Genomic DNA, 19,158 nt, shown 5'->3' on the forward strand with positions numbered 1-19,158 from the left:
AGTAAACAGTTGCAATGCTATCACCACCTGTTTGATCTTTCAGCTTAATCCTTTTTGGTGATGTGCGATTTATTAGAACTGCAGGAAGAGACTCCAATTGTTTATCTGAAAAAAATATAAGAAAACAAATATGATTTGCAATCTAATTGCACCTTCCTGGTAAATTTTGACTTGTGTGCATAAATTAAAGGAATCACTACTGCAACCTGTTTGCTATACAACCCTATCCAATTTTTTGAGAGAGCTTGACCCGTGCAGTGCAATTCAATGCACCCCTTTACACTCCAATGAGACATAATTCAAACAAAATTGAAAAAAAAAAAAATAGATTGTAATTTATCAAAATGTAAAGAGTAACCTCTTCAATTGTTAGGATCTCTCAACAGCTCTGGTCCATCAAAAACTTTGCATAGCTTCAATCATACATTAACAATCTTCAGGACAGGACCCACATGAACACTGGACCACATAGTGAGTGAAAAGGCTGCAACCAAGTATGTCCAAAAGTATAGGACTGAGCACTCCTCTTTACCCCACATCAAATAGTTGGGTCATGGTACCTACATCAATATGTTCTGTTAATGTAAAAATGGCCTATCTGATATATACTTGGTACCCCTTAAGTGGTATTTGGTTATGATGAACATGACTGAAACCATATTAAAATGAAACAAGAAATTTGTGAATGAGTAAATACGGATCTTTATCCTCTCAATTACACTGTCCATACTTGACGTCAAGTACATCTAACAGAGGAGGCAGAAATGACTATCCTACCCCTTGTCCGAACATACTGCCCGAGATGGGGTCCACCTCTTTCTATTAGATGTACTTGACGTCAAGTACGGGTAGTGTAATTGAGAGGATAAAATACCGATACTCATGGCTGGTGGAAGTGTAAATTGTAACATTAGGACGTATTGATAGAGAGGGTCTGGTGAGAGGAAACCCAGATCACCAGCTACCTTAACAACACTCATTCCAATCATAGGTAGTATCATGTATCACACTACAATGACTCCTACGATGAGCAGTGGCCTCAATTTTGCCGAGCGTAAACCTGCTTAAGAAAACACTTAGTATAAGTTCAAATACATAATCCAATTATTCTCCCTTTTTTCATATTTAATTGGATAGTTATAGATCTTATTTCACCTTGAATGAGGTTAGCTCCCACGATAAGGGTGCTGCAGGGAATTGCGCCATCCCTACACAGTTAGATGCTTTGATGTCATTAGAATAATGAGAATCCAGAGTGAGATGAGACCCTGTAAAGGGGAAAGCAGTGACTAATTCAAGTGCTCTTGCTTTTTTTTCTCTCACATTATATTTGTATTGCAGTGGCAGACACAAACAGAGACACCAGGAGAATATTGCAGTACAAAAGAAGAGGATTGTGAATAAGGTGAGAGTTTTGTGCTTAAGTGATGTAAAACAAAGAACATATTATTTATGTTGAGTTTTCTATTTGATTATTCATGTGCTGAACGCGATTAATTCATTACACATACCCAAGTAATTTAATTGAGTCCTGGATCGCTCGCAGAGGAGCAGTTTTACTGACAAGAAGATTTTTCAGCCATGGCACACACCCAAAGATGAATCCCACTATCTGTTAGGATACACAGAAGGTAAGCTTGTCTCTTTACCTTAGCAAATTAGAACATTTTAGTATCTTAAAAACACTTACTGCAGCAATAGTTGGTGGTGCCATCAACTCCTCCTCAATCTGGTGGAGAAATCCTGTTACTTTTCCCCATGATGATGATCTCTCATCCCCAGCCTTCCCAGAATACTGAGCTAGAACCTAATATGGGAATAATTTGAGTATTGCAGAAAACAGTCAATAAACTTGGTCTTTCATATTGCATCAAGAACTCATGGGACATGTCAAAGGATTGACAGAAAGACTAAATTATTAGGACTCTTTGTTCATAAATATTTGCTTTAAATCATTAAGGAATTAACAACCTCATCAATGGGCTTTGCTTCATCTTCATAATCTACATTGAGAAGGTGGGATTCACTGTTGGCATCTAAATCTTTGTTAGGCTTCTTCAAATGCTTCCTCAGCATCTAGAATTGCTTTGTGTCTTATTGCAGAACTTCGTACAAGATGATAAGTGTAAGACCAAATGTGAAATCCGCTGATCTGCATTATAAGAAAGAAAATGATGAAATCTATATGTTTCCATGTTTAAATAAACTTGATATTAGGCCTAACAGATTTTAGGATCAAGATAATTCATTGAGCCAAATGTTTTCAAAGAAAATGTGTAAACAAATCATTATGTAAATTAAGTAACGGTTCTCATCAAAGATATATCAAATATGGAAGATTAACTCAACTGGATGATGAATACTTTAGCCAAAGAGAAATGGAAAATTGTTTCCTTACTGCCATGGAGAAAGATGCATAAGAGAGAGCCACGGCGTTGCAACTATTACGGTCTCTAAAAGGGCTGCCATCTTCATTACAGATTGCAGGGACAACGACTAACATAAGGTTTCCTAAATTCCCTGTTTAAATGAAAAATGATACTGTGAGAAAGTAATTGAGGACCCCAAAGAGTTGTGATTTTTTTTTTTATGGGAAAAAAAAATATATTAAACCATAGATAATAGCATTTGTACAATATTGTCACTAAGCATCAAGTGCTTCATATTGATAGATACAAAATTTGTTAAAAAGTTAAGAATGTCCAAAATGTGGTCATTGGTATTGTGAGTACCAGAAGCAGAGTCATGATGAGCTTTAAGGAGCATAATAAGTAAATGCCAAGGCCTCAGAGTAGCAGTTGAATTCTTAAGTTCCTCTTTTTATGCAGAATGTTCCAATCTCTGGAGTACGCCAAAAAGTTCTGTTTCCAAAAAATTGTTAGTTCCCAAAAAACCTGCAGCTATGAATTTAATTTCACCCTGCATCAAAATGGAATACACCCATCCTGATCTGTTTATATTGGATGATGATGTTCTTGCGCACATGAGAATTGGATAGTGAATTACAGGCAAACATTCCAGACACTTTAGCATTGAAAAGTCATAATTAAAAGAAGTACAAGATTCAAACGGTGAAGGGGTTGGGGGATAGATATTAAGGCCACACAACCATTTCCGGGTGTTATTCATAATCCACATCGGATCTGGTTTAACCTCATTGTGTGTCACCTTGTTCCTAAGGTGCCAAATAAAAAAACCTGTAATGATAAAGATTGAAAAAAACCATTTAGAGATGACTTTATCGCGAAGTTTGTCAGATAAGAGGGAGTTACAGAGCTGAAGGAAAGATGGGTGTGAAAGGTGTTCCGTTCTCAAACCTAATGGGCTTGCCGCCCAGATTTGCCTAGTTCAATCATATGAAATGAAGAGATTCCATATGGATTCAATATTCGATCCACAAAAAGTACAACGGGAATCGATCTGAGTCAATTTCGAGATAGTCGCTTTAACAGAGATTCCTACATGTAAGATATGCCAAAAAATATTTTAAATTTAGAATGAACAGGAAGTTTCCAAAGGAAACGCCACCAAAAAGAATGATTAGCTTGCAACTAAAGACTTAAAAGGAGTTTGAATAATTTTTGTAGCCAATCGAGTTGTAAACCTACCTGACTTGGAAATGGAACATCTCCAACTATCATCTTTATTGGTTAACGAAGTATGCATGGTTTGCAGGATCCTTGGGCATGAGAATTGAAGCATTCCAAGCTGATCCTCTCCTCCATTGTTCCAATCTTTCCTTCCATATACTGGATTTGATAATTCGGATCAACATAGAATCTTTGCTATATTTTCTATCACTTATTTATTTTTTATGGATGTAATGCAATCATTGTAATTTTGGCCACTGTTCTCGTAACCCTTAGGCTGTAGTCTCTGATATTAATTGATGGGTTGCTGATCTAGAATTAGTGTACCTACTATCTCGTAGCATTCTCTTACTAGGCCATCTCTTTCCCTTGATGATTATTTAAGTTTCTCATCTCAGGATCATCTAATCTTGGTTTTTAGTGGTAGTTTTAGGACATCTAAAGTAGAAGTTAGATGAGCTACTTTAATATTTTTTAATCATAAATTAGTTTAGGGTTATATGGATTATGGTATGATTTCAATTTCAATTTCAATTTTGGATTGATTTCATGAAATACACATACAAGGAGTAGTACAATATTATATACAATGGAGTAGGTAGAAGAACAAGGGGTAGACTCATGGTTTTAAGTATTGGTATCGTATTGCCCGTACCATTTTGCTAGTCACCGATACCGATATCGTGCCGATACCGATATCGTGCCGATACCGATATCGTGCCGATACCGTATCGGTAGCACGGAATGGACAAGGGGTAAAATGGTCAGAAAACTCATTTTTAAAGGAAATTCAAGGGTAATTTTCTCCGATACAGTTGATCCAGGCCGATACCGTATTGGTATCATATCGGTTTTGCGTGTTACCGATACCCATTCCGATGCTGTGCACTAAAACCATGGGTAGACTTGATACAACCGTACCTTGGTGGTGTTGGATTAACAAGTAATATAACTTAGGCCTGATTTGTTATGATTTCTATTTCAATTTCGGATTGATTTCATGAAATAGTCAACGTGTAGATTTTTAGTCAAAAAATTGAAATTGTTTTGGTTGTATATCAATATCAAATATTTCAATAATAAAAACAATCCATTTGGTAGTTCAATTTTTAAGAATACATTCTCTATATTTCTTTGGAAAGGATGGTGGTGACACTGCCACTATGGTGGTGGCGAGACCATTAGGAAAAGAAGGGTGGTATTTTATTTTTAATATGAAATTACTACTTTGCCAATCAAATTAACTATGTGCTCGTTAAAGAGCAAGAGTGAGATAAAATGAAATAGAAATTTTGAAACAGCTCCTCACTTATTTCAAAATTCCTATTCTACTTGATTTCTTTTTCAAAAACTGAAATACGGTGCAAAAATCAAACCAAGCAATTTTTTAAATAGAAATCATCCACCTTTGAAATAGAAATCATACCAAATCAGACCTTAGATATAGCGAAATGGTGTGACAGGATTTCTATAGCCAACCAAAGACTCGTTGGGATAAACCAAGTTAAGTTCAACCGTGAATTTTGAATGGGCATAAGGCTTTGTTGTTCCACCCAAAGATTTGACAGACGTACAAATACACACCAAATAGAGTTTGATCATTCGAGTTTTGCTACAATAAAGATCCGAGTTTTCTAGAAATTTAGAAAAGAAAAATCCAATCCAACTTGGACTTCGAACACCAAGTAAGGATCGAGTCTTGCAACAACTTTTGAGCTCCACTGGGGTGCCATAGCTTTTTTACCAATCTTCATTTCCAAATACAGTAGCAGTCATTGCATCATTCAGTATCACCAACTGGTTTTCTCTCCACATTTTCCAAGTTAGTTTCAACCTCTTGAATGGCATGTTGTAGCATTTTTTACGGAACCCCCTTTTGACTTCTAGCGCTACAATCCGTACAACCTAACCCCATCCAAGCATTATCCTTGTTTTATATACACATAGTGTGGGGGGGAAAAAAAATCTTGGAATATAAACAAGTTGCTAGATCAATCCCAATCAGCATCAAAGAACCCAGCGTCTTTCATCTCAGAGTAATAAGCATTTTCCAATCGCATATCTTCCTCCTGAAATGATCACAAATTCAACAAAATAAATCAACCTTGCTTTAATCACAATCTTCAATCAGATACCAGAAAACAAAATAAACCCACTGTTTAATAAAAATGTCTGAGAAGATAACCTGGAAGAAGTCTGCCAGAAATGTAACATACAGCAGGGGAAGATAAAAGTCATGATAGCAAATAGTGGTGAGATTGTACAGCCTGTGAAAAGAAGAATCAACTTCAGAGGGAAAAAAATAAAAATTAAACAATCTTCGGGGTACTAACTATGTTGTTTTCCTCATAAAAGAGATAGGACTGAATTTTCCTTCACCCATGATGAATGAAAAATCCCCTCACCATAGGCATCTGAATCCTCTGATTGAACCCAACACGGGTATTTGTGACCATGAAAAAATGGGTGTGAGAGTTAATAATGATGAACCCATAGTCCAATTCATAGGGTCCATTACCAATGGATAAATAATTCTTCCTTCTCTATAGGTAAAGGAACACTTTTGCGTAAAAGACATACCAGAAACCAAAGCCAACATCATTTCCCATGAGTCCACATGCAAACAATGCAGCTACATTCAATGAGAACATCGCAATGATGTAGTTGTAGAATGCTGGTCTAGCTGTAGAAGGCCAAGAAAGGACCAAGTTAGATCAGACCACTGAAAGTACATGAGAATAAAATAACAAAGACAAGATAAGAGTTTTTACCAGGTAACTTTTCTCTCCATTTCGAGTTATACATACACAAAATGACACCATACACTGCTGTAAGCAATAACTTGTGGACAACCCACAAACCCCACTTCACCCTCTGCGTGGTTTCCTCACTATCAATGAACAGCGGAATCTCAAAAGCAAACACATAAATTGCCTGGAAAAGTAATGACCTTCAAGATCAGATCCAACATTAAATAAAAGGATTGATAGCTTGAGGATGTTATAAAATTACGAATGTGGCTGTATCAGGATTCAGGAGTGGGACAGAAACACTACACCAATCTCTCTTCTAAATAGTGAAGTGTTAACCTTCATATAGACATTTTTAAAAAAAGTAAACGAAGCAGTTTACAACTTTACATAACCGAGAAACAAAGAATGACAACCTTAAAAGGCAGTACATAAAATAGAAAACAAAGGTATAAAAAATGCTGTAATGTAGGAAATAACCTGGCATGGCCGAATTCCCTCAAAGACTGCCATTTGCATGCTTGTCTGCAAATGTATTGCTATACTGATAAAGGTTGATATAATCAAGCTTAACCAATCACAAAGAGAAATGTTATTCCTCTTCAAACCTTGCAATTTGTCATTGAATTTCTCCATATAATTGAGTTCCCAAAACTCGAGGTATCAAGAACGGTGTTGAGAAAAACCAAGTTCCATTGATGCAATGCATCTCACCAGCTCTCTCTCATCCAGATTAATACTTGCCATCCTGGTCGTTGTTTCTATGCATACTTTGGCCAGTGATTTTCTCAGAGCATCAGAATATCATCCTGTGTCTCCCAAAACTCAAGCATCCATGAAATTTACTCCAGACAATTCCAACAGACCTAAGATTATAAAATGACTATAATACACTCTTCTCAGGTTAATCTTGCACGCTTGCCCTTTTCCTTCTCAAGGATTTCATGCTATGAACATTCTGAACTGCAAAAAGGATCTCACTTAATATGCCTCTTATATGCAAAGGCACATGTTCTGTGGGTCTAAGTCACATGACAGAACCTTATCAATGATGTAATATACATCACCAATCAAGCCACTCTGTCAAAATCTTTTCGGCTAACTGCATCTGCTTTCTAGGAGACCAAGGCAATGATAGTTGCATCAAGTTTTTGTTGATGATCTCCCCCATCAAAATTAAGGTAGGTATCATAAAGAATGTTGTAAGATTTTTTGGTACCTGTCGATCCCCCAATCATATTCTTAGTAAAGATTCCCAAATCTCCGAAAATTTAGGACAAAGAGGACCTTCTCATAGAATCCTCAAATTCACCTATTTACATGTCCTTTTTTCTGTTCCCCCCCCCCCCTCCCTTTTTTGAGATCTCATAATTCAATTACAACCCCACTTTGCAGTCCAAGCTGTAAACCAAAAGTCAATTTCCATGTTCCAGTTTCCATCGAACATCATTTGCAACTTTCACATTGATTGACCTTTGATTTCACATTCACAACCAAGATTCTGTACTGATGGTAATAAAAGTGGAATTGAAAAATCTTAAAGAAAGAGGAACATGACACACAAAATGGCATTCATAAGGGCTTCAACATGGGTATATTTTATGCCACGGAAATAAAGTAGACAATCCTTCATGGAGGACCATTGGTCCCAAAATTTTCAGGGCTGTGGAAATCTTTACTATAAATTGATTGGGGGATTGAAAGGTCTTACAAATTCAAAATTTTATCGGTATTTTTGACAATAATTGATGGAATAAAAATAATGTCCCAACTATTGGGGAAGGCCATTTAGACGTTCAGGTTATAGGGCTACTTCATTTTCCACGTCAAGGGTGACAGGTGATTATTCCCTGGTTCAAAAATCCTTTACAACCATTGGGGATTCTCCTCCACAAGGACACCTAAATCCGGATTATCAACAATTTGTGCATTGATTTCAGGGAGCCATAAAGGGTTATTAAAAAAAAAAAAAAGGCTACCCATGTTTTCATCAATCTCATCCAAATCCTCACTTTTCAATCATCAACCTATAACCTTAAAGATGGATGTCACTCACATCATCCAAGGTAGGCTTTGGTTACATGACCGAGATGTGACTACATATGGAAAGTCCAACACCTGTGTTTTAGAACATAATGGGAAGAAGATTAGACTGACCCCTAGCGCTCCCAAAGGGTAAAGCTCCAAGAACCAAAGGGAATCACATCTAAATCAAAACCTCAGAAAACACTCAACATAATGAATCAAAAACAGTTTGAGAAAGAGTGTACGAAGTCTGAGGTTATTTATGCTCTAGGTGCCATACAGAGTAATACTATTTTGTGACATTCAGCACGCCATCAATCTCGTTCCAGGTTCCTCTTTGCCAAATTTCCCTCATTACCGTATGAATCCCAAAGAGCACACCGAACTTAAACGGCGAGTGGATGAGTTGCTTCAGAAGGAATTCATCAGGGAGAGTCTTAGTCCCTGTGTAATACCTGCTCTGCTCACGTCAAAGAAGGACGGTACTTGGCGCATGTGCGTTGATAGTAGAGTCATCAACAAAATCTTCGTCAAGTATAGGTTTCCTATACCTAGACTTGTTGACATGTTGGATATGATGACTGGTTCATCAATATTTTCTAAGATTGATCTTAAGGGCGGGTAATCACCAAATTCGGGTTAGACCTAGGGACGAATGGAAGACAGCCTTCAAGATGAAGGATGGTCTCTTTAAGTTGTTAGTCATGCCTTTTGGCTCCAATGCACCTAGTACTTTTATGAGAATGATGAATCAGGTGATACGCCCATTCATAGGCAAGTTCTTGGTGGTTTACTTTGATGATATTCTCATTTATAGTAAATCCCAGCCTACTCATTTAGATCACTTAAGACAGGTCTTTCAGATACTTTTGCAAGAGAAGCTTTTTGCTAATATGAAGAAGTGCACATTTATGAGTGGTTAGGTCATATCCTTGAAATTTGTTGTATCAGCACAAGGAATATCTGTTAATCCCGAGAAAGTGCAAAGAATTGTTGAGTGGCCAAAACTGACAAATATCTATGAGGTGCGAAGCTTCCATGGCTTAGTACCTTTTATATGAGTTTCATCCACCGATTTAGCTCCATCATGGCTCCCATTACCGATTGCATTAAGAAAAAGGAGTTCAAATGGACTTAGTTGTGACGGAATCTCCGGTCCTACGTCTCCCTGATTTCTCTAAAGTCTTTGAAGTAAATTGTGATGCATCTGGCTGTGGAATAATAGGTGGCGTCCTCGGACAAGCAGGTTACCTCGTTGCTTATTTCAGTGAAAAGCTTAATGAAGCCAAGCAACGATATTCCACATATGACAAGGAATTCTATGCGGTTGTACAGGCCCTACGCTACTGGTGAGATTACCTTTACCGCAAGAATTCATGTTGTTTTCCGATCACCAGGCTCTGAGATATCTGAGCGCTCAAAAGAAGCTAAACCATAGACAAGCAAAGTGGATTGAGTTTCTCCAAGAGTACACCTTTGTCCTCAAACATAGGCCTGGTGTTGAGAATACAACAGCAGATGCATTAAGTCGGATGAATCTGTTCCTCCTTCCCATAAGTGCAAAGAGTCGGGTTAATGTGCTATTCCACACCATAGTTAGTAAGTTCCCGTATTAATTGTCGTATCCAACTGTATGAATAAAAAATCCTACTCTTACTATATTCTATCAGGTAGTATAATTTTATATGTGACTCTAAAGAAACATCGTATTAATTACCATATTAATACATATTTATGAGTTTTCATTAAAGAAAATAAAAAACTAAAACCTAAAACCTAAAGCCCAAAAGCCGAAGAGAAAACCCCAAACCTGAAACCCGAAGACTCTCGTTCTAGCAAAGCACTATGGTTCTCTGATCAACCTCGAAGAGTCTAGTTCTAGTCCATATCCATCAAATTCAGGTATCTTTCATCTTTCTCTCTCTCTCTCTCTCTCTGTCTGTCTGTGTTAGTGTTAATAAGATTTATATAGATTTGCAATTCCCTCAAAGACTGTCTGCGTTAGTGTTGTGGGTGCGAGACCCAGGGCTAAGAAAGCCCATCCCCCATCCCCCTACCCCCTTCTTCTTCTATCTTCTCTTCTCCTCCCTTCCCTGTTCGATATACACTGATGTGTTGTTTCTGTGACTACAACAACTATTGTGAAGATACCCTTTCAAGACCAAATTCAATTCCCAATCATCTTCAAGGTTTGCTACTATTGCTTACCATAATAGATCCTTATCGTGTTGATCCTGGTTGCAATCGCTCTCTCACTGGTTTCTCCCTGGTTTGAGGTCAACTTTTGCATTACCATGACAGCCATAGATCTTGTCCCTGCCATGTCTAGCTCTAGGACCTCCCAGTCAGCCGAGTCTTTTGCCAACACATTACATGATTTGCATGCAAAGATTAGATGTAGGATAACATTGAGCAATGACCAATATAAATCCAGGGCATAGGGTGATATGGTGATGGTCAAGATTAGACCGCAACACTTTGTCAAAGGGAAATCAGGCAAGCTACACGCTCATAGTGCAGGTCCATTCAAGATTCTTAAAAGGGTAGGTGCTAATGCATATGTGCTTGAGTTGCCAGTTGGTATGGTAATCAACAACATTTTCAATGTAGAGGATCTTGTTCCCTACCATGGACCACCTACTGCTGCCTCTTTCTATCTAGATGATCTTGATGGTTTTCTTTTACCATTGCTGACCCTACTTCCCAGACTACCCCATTTCCTGCTACTTTACCCCCTATACCCCAGTTTGATCATAGAGCTGAAGAAGTTGAGGCTATTCTTGACGAGAAAGTTGTTTCTACCATAGTTGTCACGGCGTCTAGGCAACCCAAGACATTGGAGAGGGTGCAAAATCAAGGAGACACCAACTAGGTGACCAAGGCGTCCGCCTAGGTGCCCAAGACGACCAAGGCACCTGGGCGCCTTGACAACAATGGTTTCTACACTGACTGGCAGTTCCAGAGAGTTCTTGGTCAAGTGGCGTGGACGATCCGAGATTGACAGCACATGGATTACTATTGAGGAGCTACAATAGCTCAACCTGGACATGCTTGAGTACTATGAGAGTCTTTATTCACCGGAGGTCAATTCCTCCAAGCCGGGGAGAGTTGATGAGGAAATCATACCATCCAAGCAAGGATTCCACATTTACCAGAGGAGATGTCGTAGATCTCAGCCATCCACTGCTTCTCTGTGGATTGACGATGAGTTCCGCGGCTACCATATTGCTAGAGCGCAGCCTGTGGACCCCACTTGCAGCAGCTTTTATCATTAGCTAGTGTTTCTATTTTCTATTTATTTATTATTTCTGTTTATCTTTCAGTTTATGAGTGCATGAGAAGAGGTATTTTTTTTTTAATGTTGTAATTGTCCTTGCCCCTTCTCCACGATTTAGCCTCTTTCTCCCCCCCCCTTTTTTAATTTGATTGTCCTTTAGAGGTAGTTATAACTACCTCCTGTAACCACCCACCCCAGCCACATAGTTTTGGCAGATTCCCCCTTTTAATACCTCTTTGGCAAGGTTGTAAAAAAAGGACAGAATATTATTGAGAATGAAGGAAAAGGACTGCTGTCTCTCTCAGCCATGAGTCTCTCTCTCTATTTCTCTTCTTTTTCTTCTTCTTGTCTCAATCTTCTTTCTCTCTCTCTCTCCCTCCTCTTTTCCTCCTCTTTTCCTCCTCTTTCCCCTCTATGATATTGTTTTCTTCCCCCCCCCCCAACGGTACTGTTTCCTTTGCTTTCTTTTATGTCTCTGCTGTACAGTGACTCTAATGGACAGATTTATATCCATATGGAAGCTGGTCATCAAGCACAGCCAAAATTTGGTTGGTTCTAATTAATTCTACTTCATTTTTTTTTTCTCTCCTAAATATTCCTTATCAATTTTCTGTTTGGTATTTTACATCGAAACTGTTGTCATTCTAACATGGAGTTGGCTGCCTATAACTATGTTTACGTTTGCTTAGCCTTAGTGTTATAGGATTCTTGAATTCTCCTGTATATTAATATTTGACCCAGTGATGCCTAATTCCTAACCCCTATAGCACCTGATCGAATATTGCAAAGCTGAATGTATGTAGCTTAGGACTTCTATTGTTCATTGTTACTATTATCACTGCACTAACATGTATGTGTGTCAAGTATGCCGTGCTGCCTTCACCCAACTAGACAGCTTAGGTGTGATTGTAGTCTCCCGTAGGTTAGTTCTGCTCTCCTTGTAGTTAAACTTAGTTTTCTAGGTTTAATCCGACATCAAGACGGTTCCTTCTACAAAGATCCTTATCAAAGTATAAGCATGGGAACCATGAAGACAGAGCCCAATTAACCCCACTCGAACACCAACAATAAAATTTTCTAACAAAAAAGAACTATAACTAGAGTCTGCCAAATCTCTATGAAGCAATGATAAATTCAATTTAATTTAGCCACAGATGGAGTAAAAGAAGTTTTAGGGCACATGAAAAAAAAGGCCACCTTAAGAAGTATATCTGCACCAACAATGATACCGGAGACAACAAAAGTGCGTGTTAGAGCATCCAACCCGCTGGTGTAATTCCCTTGGAGTAAAAAGGCCATCAAGCTAATTTCCAAGAACAGCATTCCAGATGCTGTAAACAGCGATAAAAGATTCCACGAAAATTCCTTCCCAGAAGTGCACTCCCATGTCTGTGCCAGTAAACAAAACATATATAAGTTAAAACTAGATACTGAAAACCCCCTCCCCCCCAAAAAAAAAAGACTCTGAATCTCAGTAGATGTCAAATACCATGTAATCAGAAGCATTAGTTTCCTAGTGCATGTGCACCTCAAGAAATTGATTACCAAGATTCACACAAGTAAAATAGCACCTGAATTCAGCAGTTCTCTACTACATCTTAAAAGGTATATAATCTTCCATAATTTATTAAAATCTAAACAGCACATGATGTGACCCCAAAATTCACATCCAATCTTGACCCCTTTTTTTTGTAGTAGAATTTTTACAATCCAATCTTAAACTAAACAGTCTCAGTCCCAGATATAAATTGCTTTATAAATGAATCCTCATAATTGTAATGTAGTCCTAGAATAGGAATTAATCCCACTAGGAACCAAGTAGAACCAAGCTTAGGGTAAGCCTGCTGTTTAGGGCTGATTAGGGGCTGTTTTAGGGCAAAATTAGGGTTTAGGATGGGAATTTGGGAATGGGGTTTATAGGGTTTTAATCTGCAGGTTTAGAGGGTCATTATGATATAAAAATATCTGGATTTGGTTAGGTTTCAAAAATCTGCAGATTTAGGGTTAGGGTTTCGGGTTTTTTAAATTAAGAAAATAGCCAAAACTAGGGTTTACAGTAGGATTCAGGGGCAGGGCTTAAGGTCGAGTGTTAGAGGGACTAGGGGGAAGGTTCGGCTGCAGCAGGGAGGTTTTCTGATGGCTGAATATGTCCCAGCAGAAAATTAGGGTTTTTTAGGGTTTAAAGGATAAGAGGGATTTTAGGGTTTGGCTGGACAGAATGGGCAGCAAGTCTGGTCGAGTGGGGGAGATGGTATGGGAAGGCTGTGCTCTGATTTTGGTGTAAAACAGAGGTAGGATGATGGCTGGATAATGCCTAGATGATCTAGGGTTTTGGAAATTCAAATAGAAAAACAAGAGGGATCGAATGGGGGAGGGAAGGAAACTAAAAACAGAAATTTAAATCTCAACTTACTATAGGATTCCACCGGCAGCAAGTTAAGGGATGAAGGATGAAATCACCTTCGAAGAGAGACCCTCCCAGCCGTCACGGCGTAAGGAGTCGCAGGATTCCACCCACCCTTCCACCTTGATGTACCCACAAGGATGCAAACACTCAAAGGAGCAGAACAACAGCAGTAGTCGGCCAGCAACAGAAAACAGTCTTTTAATACAAATTTCAATTGTGGGGGAGCCTCCCACGATCTCTTATATTTATAATAAGGCCATAGGCCAATTCCTACTACAAATTAAATACCTCTCCTTCACAAAAACGTGGAAGGGAGAGGTTTAAGTCTAATTAATTACTTAAAACAGCGTAATGACTTAACTACCCCTACTAACTTAAAAATAAAAGAATTTAACTTAGAACAATTAACTTAAGTGAAGATTCCATACTAGCCAATAGGATATAAGAACCTATTAGCCAATAGGAACATTTCACTTAAATTAGACCAATTGAACCAATTGGATGCAATCAATTTAAGCTGGTTCAATCTAAAAACAGAAAAATAACTAAGTATGGAAAAATAGAAATCCTAGCCTACGGCTCCCTATTTAACCCCTAAGTTCAGGGTTTCTTCTTCTTCTTCTTCCTTCTTGGAGCTGCATCAATTCTCCCCATCTTGAAAACATTCATCCCCGATGAATGGCTGGAGATCACAGAATGGTCTTCCAAATCAGGGTCGAGTTGCTTGAGTTCATCTTCAGCAGATGGTGCAATTTTGTATGCGGACAGCAGCTCTTTGGAGGATGAAGAAGATTGCAAATCTGGCTGGACAGCAGCCTCTTCATGAATTACATGAACACCTTGTAAATCTTCATCATCAAAATAATGTTCATCATCATCAGGGGGAAGTGCATGAATGTGAAAGCCACCTTGGTCTTCATCTTCACCTTGAACTTCTTCTTTTTCAGCCACGTTGAGAGGCTTCTTCTTATGTGGGCAGTCCCTAGCGATATGTCCCTTGTCTTGACAATAATAGCAAGTAAAGGGGTCATTTCGGCCCATAGGAGTCTTGCCCTTGTCATCCATACGTGGGGGAACAACAGGACGAGAAGTGTTGCCTATAGAGGAACCTTGTTTTGAGGTGCTAGTGTTGATGTAGGCCGGCTTGGAATTAGAACCCGGCTGTTTACATGAAGTTAATAGCTCCTCTGCTTTCAAGGCCTTCTCAAAACAATCTCGAACATCTACAACATCAACCACTCCAATTGTCCTGTTGATCTCACTTGATAGTCCTAATCTGAACCTGGAAAGCATTTGGATGCCCTCCTCCCTAATGCCAGTGCGAGAAGAAAGAGCATTGAATTACCTCATGTACTCAGTTACAGTCATGGTCCCTTGGCGGAGGGAGTTGAATTTATCTTGCATCTGAGACCTGAAGTGCCTTGGTAAGTATTGCTTGCTCAGGTCATATTTCATGTCTTCCCAAGTGCGAGGTGCAGTACCATTGAAGTCCATCTCTCTTTCAGCAGTTCTCCACCACTCACGTGCAGCTCCGACAAGCTTAGCACGGATTAACTTCATTTTCCCTTCTACAGATAGATCATACCAATCGAAATAGTCTTCTATTGCAGCAAGCCAATCATAAAACACTTGAGGGTCAGAATTACCATCGAATTCTTTCAGCTCAAGCTTCACCTTCTGGTTACCTGTATGTCGTCGATTAGTACCTTGGTCTCCAGTGAAGTAGGACCTCATATACTCTTCAAAAGTGGGCTGCCGACCTCTGTCTCTGTAGCCTCGGTGGTGATCTCTGTGTTCCCGAGAAGGCTCACAGGCATATCTAGGTCCGTCCCGACGATCTCTATAGTAGTCTCTATCATCCCTGTCATCTCGGTCAGTCCTAAATCTGTCCCTGTGACCTATATTTCCATCTCTATAACCCCTGTAGTCATCTCTAGGGCTCCCATCTCTGTCAGGCAGCCTCTGTATCACAGAATGGGGTTGGTACCTGTCCTCTTCTATAGGCAAGTTGCTGTCCCTATCCGGAGGGATTCTCTGTCCTTCCAAGTGTTGCAATCTAGTCATGATTGCATCATTTGTAGCCTTCTGATCTGCTATAAACTTGCAGAACATCTCTAACATGGCTGCCATAGGGTCGGCTGGTTGTGGCAGCACCGGGTTGCCATGCTCATCCATGGCTCTGATACCAAAATAATGTAGTCCTAGAATAGGAATTAATCCCACTAGGAACCAAGTAGAACCAAGCTTAGGGTAAGCCTGCTGTTTAGGGCTGATTAGGGGCTGTTTTAGGGCAAAATTAGGGTTTAGGATGGGAATTTGGGAATGGGGTTTATAGGGTTTTAATCTGCAGGTTTAGAGGGTCATTATGATATAAAAATATCTGGATTTGGTTAGGTTTCAAAATTCTGCAGATTTAGGGTTAGGGTTTCGGGTTTTTTAAATTAAGAAAATAGCCAAAACTAGGGTTTACAGTAGGATTCAGGGGCAAGGCTTAAGGTCGAGTGTCAGAGGGACTAGGGGGAAGGTTCGGCTGCAGCAAGGAGGTTTTCTGATGGCTGAATATGTCCCAGCAGAAAATTAGGGTTTTTTAGGGTTTAAAGGATAAGAGGGATTTTAGGGTTTGGCTGGACATAATGGGCAGCAAGTTTGGTCGAGTGGGGGAGATGGTATGGGAAGGCTGTGCTCTGATTTTGGTGTAAAACAGAGGTAGGATGATGGCTGGATAATGCCTAGATGATCTAGGGTTTTGGAAATTCAAATAGAAAAACAAGAGGGATCGAATGGGGGGAGGGAAGGAAACTAAAAACAGAAATTTAAATCTCAACTTACTATAGGATTCCACCGGCAGCAAGTTAAGGGATGAAGGATGAAATCACCTTCGAAAAGAGACCCTCCCAGCCGTCACGGCGTAAGGAGTCGCAGGATTCCACCCACCCTTCCACCTTGATGTACCCACAAGGATGCAAACACTCAAAGGAGCAGAACAATAGCAGCAGTCGGCCAGCAACAGAAAACAGTCTTTTAATACAAATTTCAATTGTGGGGGAGCCTCCCACGATCTCTTATATTTATAATAAGGCCATAGGCCAATTCCTACTACAAATTAAATACCTCTCCTTCACAAAAACGTGGAAGGGAGAGGTTTAAGTTTAATTAATTACTTAAAACAGTGTAATGACTTAACTACCCCTACTAAATTAAAAATAAAAGAATCTAACTTAGAACAATTAACTTAAGTGAAGATTCCATACTAGCCAATAGGATATAAGAACCTATTAGCCAATAGGAACATTTCACTTAAATTAGACCAATTGAACCAATTGGATGCAACCAATTTAAGCCGGTTCAATCTAAAAACAGAAAAATAACTAAGTATGAACAAATAGAAATCCTAGCCTACGGCTCCCTATTTAACCCCTAAGTTCAGGGTTTCTTCTTCTTCTTCTTCCTTCTTGGAGCTGCATCAAATTGTTTATTGAAACCTCAAGATTCACAACTAGAACCTAAGTCCTACCAAATCCTATGACTTCAGTTTCACAATTTCAATTAAAACAATGTTTTCTCGTTCAGATCTTTCTTTTAAGTTCTCTCCCTCACCAAGAAGTTGGAGAAAATGGGAACTTTGACATTTTAGATACCACTATCCTTTTATTTCAACAAGCACCAAGAACCTGATCGTATCGCAGTGAATTGCAACTCATCAAATTAACCGGTCCAGCTGCACTAGACACACCCACAACTACCAGCATGAACTGCCTCTCCTCATCCTCTGAGATTGATTTAATGCATCAATCCCACATTTAGTACAAAATATGCATACTATACACTGTTAAATTATGGATTTATACCAATAAGACAAAGGGGAGAAACTGGTTCTATATCCCCATTGTTTCTTTTCCTTTCTGAGACAAAACGATATGTTCATCAGTAGGTCATACCTGCCTCCCCCCCCCCCCCCCCACACCCCCAAAGAAAAACCACCGATCTGAAACTGTTTCTACGGCTGCCAATGCCTAATTGTACCACTTTGAAATGATTCAAATTCTACCCCAAATTTCCCAGCAAATCATTCACAAAGGAGCAGAGGTTCTGAGATAAAGACCTAGAACTGTTAACAGAAAATTAAGTCAAATAACTAAGAAATTATAAAGAAACCCCAACCATAACCAAGCTGGAGCAACACGATGAAATCAAATTTTATATGCAATTACAATTCTTCTGATCGGCACAAGAAAATAATTGATTATTAAAATAAATACATAGAAGAAAACTCACGCACCTGCAGGGAGCACCAAGCAATATTGAGAACACTAACAAGCCATAGTAACCCGTAATATGCAATCATGATGTAGGATCTGCCACGAGAGAGCTTCGTGAAGCTCTTCTTGGCCTGCAACGAGAGGTACACAACAAAGAGAACCGAAGGAACAATCAAAGAAACATTGTACCACACACCATGGCAATCAGACAGCCAACCGGACAATCTCCGATTGTAATCGCCTCTTTCAGTGACGGAATCCGATATCCCAGAGAAAGGAAGTGGAACCTCTGCGACTTTTTCCATTGCTTTCATTTACTCCTATCGATAGCAAAATACATCACGGAAACACTAACCCGACGCCTGCTTCATTTAAATCTGGAGAATTTGGAACCCTAGAAACCAGAGCTCAATGAAAGCAAAGAGCCCTTTAGAACCTGGAAGAAGGTCAAACCTTATGACGATATAAAGAGATGCGTAGAAGAAGTTCTTGATTGTCGCTTTTCTGTCATCACTCGGCGAGATTCGATACTCTAAGAGGAAGCCTTCGGAATTGGAATTAACTCTCCAGCAATGGATCCTTATTTTCAATGAACCTGTAGCAGATGATAATCTCTATCACGATCCACGACAGAAGATGCGTTTGTGTGAGACGGTAGTCACGAATCACGATACCGGTAGATGTCGAGACTCGGGAAGTTGGAATTTTGGACTTTATACGTGACGATGTCAAAGTTTATAGATAAGGAAAAAGAACTCTGTCCGGGAGTGTGGCCTACGCCAACACTCCCTTGAGTCTATCTCTTTCCTCCCTATATGGAAAGAGAGTTTTGCTCCTTATTTTAAGGAGA

General features: G+C 39.2%; 2 protein-coding genes across 2 annotated transcripts; both read right to left on the minus strand.

Annotated features, from left to right (window-relative positions):
• Positions 1-889: 889 nt before the first annotated feature.
• Positions 890-7,665, minus strand: LOC122672689 (protein PIN-LIKES 7-like). Its single transcript, XM_043870162.1, has 5 exons — positions 7,661-7,665; positions 1,691-1,795; positions 1,512-1,612; positions 1,156-1,208; positions 890-1,060 (listed from the first exon to the last, which is right to left on the minus strand). The coding sequence occupies exons 2-5, from the start codon at positions 1,712-1,714 to the stop codon at positions 1,005-1,007; spliced, it is 234 nt and encodes a 77-aa protein (XP_043726097.1). The 5' UTR covers positions 1,715-1,795; positions 7,661-7,665; the 3' UTR covers positions 890-1,004.
• Positions 5,502-18,903, minus strand: LOC122672688 (protein CANDIDATE G-PROTEIN COUPLED RECEPTOR 2-like). Its single transcript, XM_043870161.1, has 6 exons — positions 18,329-18,903; positions 12,840-13,031; positions 6,362-6,524; positions 6,171-6,273; positions 5,776-5,857; positions 5,502-5,659 (listed from the first exon to the last, which is right to left on the minus strand). The coding sequence occupies exons 1-6, from the start codon at positions 18,620-18,622 to the stop codon at positions 5,582-5,584; spliced, it is 912 nt and encodes a 303-aa protein (XP_043726096.1). The 5' UTR covers positions 18,623-18,903; the 3' UTR covers positions 5,502-5,581.
• Positions 18,904-19,158: the final 255 nt, after the last annotated feature.

This window comes from Telopea speciosissima, chromosome 8, assembly GCF_018873765.1.
Source record: "Telopea speciosissima isolate NSW1024214 ecotype Mountain lineage chromosome 8, Tspe_v1, whole genome shotgun sequence".
Lineage (NCBI taxonomy): Eukaryota > Viridiplantae > Streptophyta > Magnoliopsida > Proteales > Proteaceae > Telopea > Telopea speciosissima.

Coding starts and splice junctions, on each gene's coding strand:
- LOC122672689 (XM_043870162.1), bottom strand. CDS start 1,714: ATGGCACCACCAACTATTGCTGCA. Junction 1,613..1,690: donor CACCACCAACTATTGCTGCA/GTAAGTGTTTTT, acceptor GTATCCTAACAG/ATAGTGGGATTCATCTTTGG. Junction 1,209..1,511: donor GACTCAATTAAATTACTTGG/GTATGTGTAATG, acceptor CTAACTGTGTAG/GGATGGCGCAATTCCCTGCA.
- LOC122672688 (XM_043870161.1), bottom strand. CDS start 18,622: ATGAAAGCAATGGAAAAAGTCGCAGAGGTTCCACTTCCTTTCTCTGGG. Junction 13,032..18,328: donor TTGCTTGGTGCTCCCTGCAG/GTGCGTGAGTTT, acceptor TTACTGGCACAG/ACATGGGAGTGCACTTCTGG. Junction 6,274..6,361: donor ATGGAGAGAAAAGTTACCTG/GTAAAAACTCTT, acceptor GGCCTTCTACAG/CTAGACCAGCATTCTACAAC.